This window comes from Dipodomys ordii, unplaced genomic scaffold (assembly GCF_000151885.1).
Source record: "Dipodomys ordii isolate 6190 unplaced genomic scaffold, Dord_2.0 Scaffold79, whole genome shotgun sequence".
In the NCBI taxonomy this organism is placed as follows: domain Eukaryota; kingdom Metazoa; phylum Chordata; class Mammalia; order Rodentia; family Heteromyidae; genus Dipodomys; species Dipodomys ordii.
In genome coordinates this window covers 1,446,352-1,453,933 of record NW_012267295.1, presented here as the reverse complement: position 1 = coordinate 1,453,933, position 7,582 = coordinate 1,446,352, and the positions used below count along the sequence as shown (strand labels likewise).

Below are 7,582 nucleotides of genomic sequence, written 5' to 3'. Positions count from 1 at the left end.
GGGGGCGCAGGCCCGGGAGGGGGCACCGGGAGGAGGTGAGTGTCTCTCGTCGCCTCCTCCTCTCCCCCCGTTTCGCCCCCGCCTCCTTGTGGCGATGAGAAGGAGGAGGACAGCGCCGAGGAGGAAGAGGCTGATGGCGGCGGCGGAGCTCCGGCAGACCTCGGCTGGGCAGGGGCCGGCCGCGGCGGGCTGGGGACTGCGCCTCTAGAGCCGCGAGTTCCCGGGGATTCTCCGCAGCGGACGCGCTCGCGGGCGGTGCTGCTCAGCCCTCCTCCGGGCCTGGCCAGGCCCGGCCCCTCGCACTTGCCCCTACCTTTTCTACCGAGATCGCATCCCTCTCCCGGCCACCGCCACCCGGCGAAGAGAAAAAGGAACTTCCCCCACCCCCGTCGGTGTCGACGGAGACCCCCCCCAAAGCCCACTCCCCCCTCTCCGTAGCGGGGTGGGGATCCCCGGCCGAAGAAGAGATTTCCTGAGGATTCGCGTTTTCCCTGCCTCAATCTGCGAAAGAATTAAAAATGGCCGAGAATGTGGTGGAACCGGGGCCGCCTTCAGCCAAGCGGCCTAAACTCTCGTCTCCGGCCCTCTCGGCGTCCGCCAGCGACGGCACAGGTTAGTCTCGGGAGTCCAGGGCCTTCCACGTTCTCCTTAATCGTTCCTCCTTCGTGCACCTTTATTCTTCAGTATCTTCTTCCCCCTCCCCCCGTGTCTCCTCTTAGTTCCCTGCCCCGTAATTAATTTGAAAGGTGTTTGAATGGGTCCAGTAGCCCAACCATTTTCTTTGCCTCCTGATACATTTTGTTGCAACACTATGTCATGTCATATCGATGTGTGTTCTGGAATTGGAGCTCGTGAGGGCTGCATGGAAATGCCCTTTATTGTTGGCTCCGTGCAGTTTAATTTGGGAAATGCCAGTGCATTTGTGTGTAAGGGATTTTTATGCAATTTTAGTTTTAGCTTTTCTGCTGGTGGTGGTAAAGGAGGGATTTCAAATCCTTTTGCCTCTTTCAATTTTAATTCGATTTCCTCTACTTTCCCACTTTTTTCTTTTCAAGGCTTTTGCCCCGTAGTACAAGACTTTCTGTTGAGGAATGGAGTGTTGAGAGAGAGAGAGAGAGAGAGAGAGAGAGAGTGTGTGTGTGTGTGTGTGTGGTGCCTGATCTCAAGTTTGATGTGAAGTTGAACAAAATTATTTTACGTACTATTCTTAATTACTCCCCCCCCTTGTTTGCTTTAAGGATCAATATGGAGCGCAGTTCACTTTACATCCCCCCCGTTTTTTGATGTGAGACCAAAATGTCTGAAACTCTGGGTTTTCAGATAGAGCAAGCAGAGGCATTTTCTTATTTAGGGGAAAAGACATACGGTTTTCTGGAATTATAGACCTTGAAATACAAGATGAGAAGTTCAGAGAGTTCCAGTCATGAACTTCAAACATGAAAGTTTAAAATGTGCTAAGTTGGCTGTTGGTGTTTGCATATGATTTTTGTTTTGCTCTTAAAATGTATTTCAAGATTGAAGTTTGAGTTTGAAAGGCTTACGGATTCTTTTAAAAAGTCATGGGTTGTCTACCCGGTTGTAGACAGTCTCTTTGTTAGGGAAAAAGCAGGGATAACTCACATCCCCTTCTTTATTTTCCTACTGTTAGTGTCAGGTTATAAATTTGATTCCTACAAACCTCCTTTTTTGCTGTCTAGTTGTTTTGAGATGCCAGGATAATGAAGAGGAAGAATGGCTGGCCATCTGACAGTCTACAAGATGTTCCTCCTTACTACAAACATCTCTTTAACTCCCTGAGAACAGGCTCAACGTCATCCCTCCATCTGCCAGTGAGAATGCAGTGTAGTTGAATGTTCCCTTTAAGTTTGTACAAACTTCTAGAGCATATTTCCAAGTGAGCTTCATTTTAAAGGGTGAAAATAGAATGCCTTGAATTGTTTATTTATTAAAATAAATGTGTCATAAGCCAGGAGTTTAACTTAATCTACACGAATTGAGAAGTAGGAATCCTGCAGTGCTTCCTTACCTAAGTAAGGTTCTAGCCTTGGCTGTGTATGAACTTTGATCTGTGACAATACTTGAAGCTTCTGTATACTCTTCAGGGATTTTCTTTTTCATTTGTCTTCATTCAAAATTTATATATCCATACATACCAAATTGTGTTCATTTGCACTTCTCTTACATTGTCATTCACCCTCTTAGGTGTTTGCAGTACTGTAGTTTTGAATTGGCCTCTTGACTAGGGCCTAACTAGCCACACCTCCAGCCCTAGATTATCTTTGGATACATTTTCCTGTACATTTTTATGTTGTTTCTGTGTAATGTGATAATGGATTTTTACATTTGAGCCAGTCAATATTGTTTGAATATTGGAGGGAAAACTTTATATACTTTATTTTGATTAATTCTGACTGATTGGAGCAGGTTTGTTTTGAAGTTCTGTTTAAATAAATGTTCAGTTGCACTACTGCATTCTACATACCAACCTGATCTATACTTGGCTAACTTGTAATACTTAGGCTAACTTATTTTTGTAGTGTCTCACATGACAAATAACAACAAAAACTGTTTTTGCTCCTAGAAATACCTTTGAGTAATTATTAGAGTCCTAAATGTGAAAACAATCTTTAACATTGAAATTAATTCACTTTTAGTACTAAGATTTTGTCTTAGTATTAATTATTTTTTTCTAAAATTTGTGGGTAGGGTTATTTTTTCACCCATATCAAGTTTCTACTGTAGGAATTCTTTGGTGTACATTTTTGTTGTTGTTGTTGGAACTGAATAATTTAGGGGAAGAGTGAGTATATAAAGAAAATTGTCTCATTAAACTTACTTCACACTGTGCACCATTACAAACTTGTGTAAGTTATTGAACTTATTTCTTTTTTCTTTTTTTGCTGGTCGTGGGGCCTGAACTCTGGGCCTGTGCACTGTCCCTCAGCTCTTCAGCTCAAGCACCACTTCCAGCTTTTTCTACTTATGTGGTGCTAAGGAATCGAACCCAGGGCCTCATGCATGCAAGGCAAGCACTCTACCACTGAGCCACCTTCCCAGCCCCTTCTTTTTTCTTTTTGTGCCAGTCATGGGGCTCAAACTTAGGGCCTGAACATTGTCTTTTAGGTTTTTCATTATTTCAGCCACAGCTCTAGTTTTGGCTTTTTGGTGGTTAATTGGAGATAAGAATCTCACAGACTTCCTTCACAGGCTGGCTTTGAACTGTGATCCTCAGATCTCACCTCCTAGTTGCTAGGACTACAAGTGTGAGTGAAATTGATGAGGATGATATATTGCTTTCCATTACTCAGTGAACATCTTATTTTTTGTCACTGCTTTGTAAGCAAGGTGTTAGTATATAAACTTATAGCACACAGTGTAAAGACCCAGTTTTAGGCTCTAGCATAATTAAGTAGGTAATGATCAATAGGGCCACCTTTCTGTGGCCCTATTGGATGTGTCCAGATTGGCTTGGGTTTGTTCTCCCAAGCCAAACCCTCCCCTATTTCAAGGCAACTGAACAGTTAGTGCATAAAATATACCAGCTATTTGCTCACTAGATTAATGTATATATAAAACAAGAGAAGTGGTAAGAACTTTTTTTTTTAATTGTCAGTACTGGGAGCTTGAACTTACCAGCCTGGGTGCTGGTCCTGATCTTTGCTGTTCAAGGCTAGCACTGTACCACTTTGAGCCACACTTATACTTCGATTTTTTGGTGGTTAATTGGAGATAAAAGTCTTCTGGTGGGCTGGCTTGGAACCTAGATTCTCAGATCTCAGCCTCATGAGTAGCTAGGATTAGCAATGAGCTACCTTCGACAGGCTGGTAATATGTTAGTTTTCCTTTCTCAGTAACGTTCTGTACTAGTGACTTGCCATTTTAATAGTGGCCATTCCTTTTTTGGCTCTTAGACCTGTGTTATTATGTTTAATTTTTTGTTTTTTTAAGCATGAATGTTAATTACAGTAAGTATTCTGCTTCTGGAGTCTTGTCGATACCATGGAGCCAATATAGCAGAACGTTTTACCACCAAGTATCTTAACTTTCTATAGCAATTACTTATTCTCAAAGCTTGTTCATTGATATGAAGGTTGTGTGGTTGACAGTAACATAAAGTGACCTTTTGTTAAGTTGTAAGTCGTGTGTGTTATAGTATGATTGCCTTTTTAAGGCATGAGTTCTTGTTATATTGCGCAGGTAGAGATAAGTCCAATGAATGAAAGGGAAGGAAAAAAGTTTGGTACATTTTTGTTAGGTTTTCTACCTTTTCCACCTTGGAAAAAGAAGAATTGAAACAGCTGAAAATGCGCAGTGGTGTTTGTAGAGACATGAAATGGTTAAATTGGAATGGAGAAAGTGTAGGAAGAATGTTGCAAACACAAGTGGGAGTGTAAAATACTTCCTAGTATATTTACAAAAACAATTTAGGAGTTATTCTGCCAATGCAAACATCCAACAATTAATGGAAAATAAGACGGGGTTCTTTTTGTATGTTCAAGTTTTAGAGTTAATCTTTTTTTTTTTTTTTGAGACAGGGTCTCTGCTGTATAGTGTAGGCTGTCCTTAAAATTATGATCCTCCTGTTTCAGCCTCCTGAGTGCTGGAATCACAAGCATGTGTCTCCAAGCTCCAATTGAATTTCCTCTTTTTTTTTTGCCAGTCCTGGAGCTTGAACTCTGGGCCTGGGCGCTGTCCCTCAGCTCAAGGCCAGTGCTCTACCACTTGAGCCACAGTGCCATTTCCAATTTTCTGGTGGTTTGATTGGAGATAAGAGTCTCTCAAACTTTCTCACCCTGACTGTCTTTGAACCGCAATCCTCAGATCTCATCCTCATGAGTAGCTAGGATTACAGGGGTGAACCACTGGCACCTAGCTTCCCTGAGCTTTTTTTTTTTGGTCGGTCGTGGGGCTTGAACTCTGGGCTTGGGCGCTATCCCTCAGCTCTTCAGCTCAAGGCGAGCACTCTACCACTTGAGCTACAGCGCCACTTCCGGTTTTCTGGTGGTTTATTGGAGATAGGAGTCTCACAGTCTCTCTTGCCCGGGCTGGCTTTGAACCGCGATCCTCAGATCTCAGCCTCCTGAGTAGCTAGGATTACAGGCGTGAGCCACCAGCGCCCGGCTTCCCTGAGCTTTTTTTTGCTCAAGGGTAACTCTACCACTTGAGCCACAGAGCCTTTTCTTGCTTTTTCTGTTTATGTGGTACTGAGAAATTGAAACCAGGCAAGCACTTTACCACTAAGCCACATTCCCAGCCATAATTTCCTCCTTGATGAGGTTAAATTGTTTATTTTTTATTGAGAGTGGTTCTATCCATGTTGCCCATGCCAATCTCAGATTCCAGGATTTCGGACACCTGGCCTGAAGTTAATGACTAAATGAAACAAATAATTCTTTTAAATTTTTGGTGCCAGTCCTGGGGCTTGAAATCAGAGCCTGGGTACTGTCCCTGATCATCTTTTGCTCTAGGCTAGCGTTCTACCACTTGAACCATAGCACCACTTTGGGCTTTTTCTGTTTTATGTAGTAATGAGGAATTGAACCCAGGACTTCATGCATGCTAGGCAAGCACTTTACCACTAAGCCACGTTCCCAGTCCCAGAATTTTTTTTTTTTTTTGGTCGGTTGTGGGGCTTGACCATTGGATCTGGGCGCTGTCCCTGTGCTCTTCAGCTCAAGGCGAGCACTCTACCACTTGACCACTTCCAGTTTTTCTAATGGTTTATTGGAAATAAGAGTCTCATGGACTTTTCTGCCCAGGCTGGCTTTGAACGGGGATCCTCAGATCTCATCCTCCTGAGTAGCTAGTATTACAGGCGTGAGCCACTGGTGTTTGGCCCTGAGATTCTTTTTTTTTTTTGTCCGGTCTTGGGGCCTGAACTCTGGGCCTGGGCACTGTCCTCAGCTCTTCAGCTCAAGGCGAGTGCTCTACCACTTGAGCCACAGAACCACTTCCCGCCTTTTCTTTCTGCTTATGTGGTGCTGAGGAATCGAACCCAAAGCCTCAGGCATGCAAGGCAAGTACTCTACCACTGAGCCACCTTCCCAGCCCGGCCCTGAGATTTTTATCTTCAAATAACCACCAGAAACTCAAAACTGGTGCTATGGCTCAAAGCGGTAGAGCACTAGCCTTGAGCAAAAGAGCTCAGGGACAGCATCCAGGCCTTGACTTAAAGCTCCGTGATCTACCAAAAATAAATATTCTGCATTGTATCTGCTTATTTAAAATGCTGACTGCAATTTTGCTGCCGAATTTACCACAAAGCAAGCAGTGGTAGGCTGTTTTATTTTATTTATTGGATAAAGAGAAAGGCAAGTATATGTAGTTCAAATTTGATGCTCTACTAGTTGAGCCATACCTCCACTTTTAGCTGATTAACGGGAGATGAAGAGTTACACTGACTTTCCTGCATAGGCTGGCTTTGAACTGAAATCTTCAAATCTCAGTTTCCTGAGTAGGATTAGAGTCATGAGTCACTGTTTTTTTTTTTTTTTTTTGGGTTGGGTCGTGGGGCCTGAACTCTGGGCCTGGGTGCTGTCCCTCAGCTCTTCAGCTCAAGGCTAGCGCTCTTCCACTTGAGCCACAGCACCACTTCTGGCTTTTTTCTTTTTGCTTATGTGGTGCTGAGGAATTGAACCCAGGGCCTCAGGCATGCAAGGCAAGCGCTCTACCACTGAGCCATCTTCCCAGCCCCTTATTGGTTCATTTTTAATATCATCTGCCTAAAAGATGGAAGTTGTTTTGTTTTTTTTCTGAGTAAGGATACGGAAAGATATCCTTATGGGAACAGCTGCTGCTGGTTCACATGTATAACTAAACTCTGGAGTCAGAATTGGGAAGATTGTGGTTCCAGGCTAGGTCAGAAAAAATTAGGGGGGCGGGTTGGAAAGGATGGTAAGGGGAAACAAAGGAGGAGGCAACAATGGTTGATAAGAAATGTACTCATTACCTTGCCCACGTAATTGTAACCCCTCTGTACGGTATTTTCACAATAAAAAAAAGAAAAAGTTAGACGGTCCCCCTCCCCATCTCAACTAGTAGCTGGGTATAATGGTCCACACCTGTCACTGCAGGTGTAGTCCAATACGGACAAAAACTGAGATAACCCTCACCACCCTGATCTCAACAGAAGCAACTAAATGTGGTGGTATATAGATAGGTAGGGAATGTAAGTAGGCTCACATAGAAATCTGCTGAAAAAGCTAGAATGTCCCTAGGTCAAAAAGCAAAAATAAAAAGTTCAAAGCCATAGAGCATTTGCCTAGCAAAGGTACAGCCCTGAGTTCCACCCCTAGAACCAAAAACAAAAAAATTTGTAATTGAGGTTAGAGATATCACAGACTGTTCCCTTCCTCCCTCCCCTCTTTCCTTCCTTCTTTTCCTTCCTTCTGTTCTTTCTTTCTCTTTTTGTGGGTCATGGGGCTTGAACTCTTGGCCTGGTCGCTGTCTCTCAGCTCTTCAGCTCAAGGCTAGTGCTCTACCACTTAAGCCACAGTGCCACTTCTGGCTTTTTCTGCTTATGTGGTGCTGAGGAATCAAACCCAGGGCCTCATGCATGCAAGGCAAGCACTCTACCACTGAG

General features: G+C 43.7%; 1 protein-coding gene across 1 annotated transcript in view; it reads left to right on the top strand.

Moving 5' to 3' along the window:
- Positions 1-13: 13 nt before the first annotated feature.
- The window catches only part of Ep300 (E1A binding protein p300), an 82,670-nt gene continuing 75,101 nt past the window's right edge, over positions 14-7,582 (top strand). The window contains exon 1 of the mRNA XM_013024780.1: positions 14-612. Within this exon, the coding sequence (XP_012880234.1) occupies positions 519-612 (94 nt within the window). The 5' untranslated portion in view covers positions 14-518. The remainder of the gene's footprint in view (positions 613-7,582) is intronic.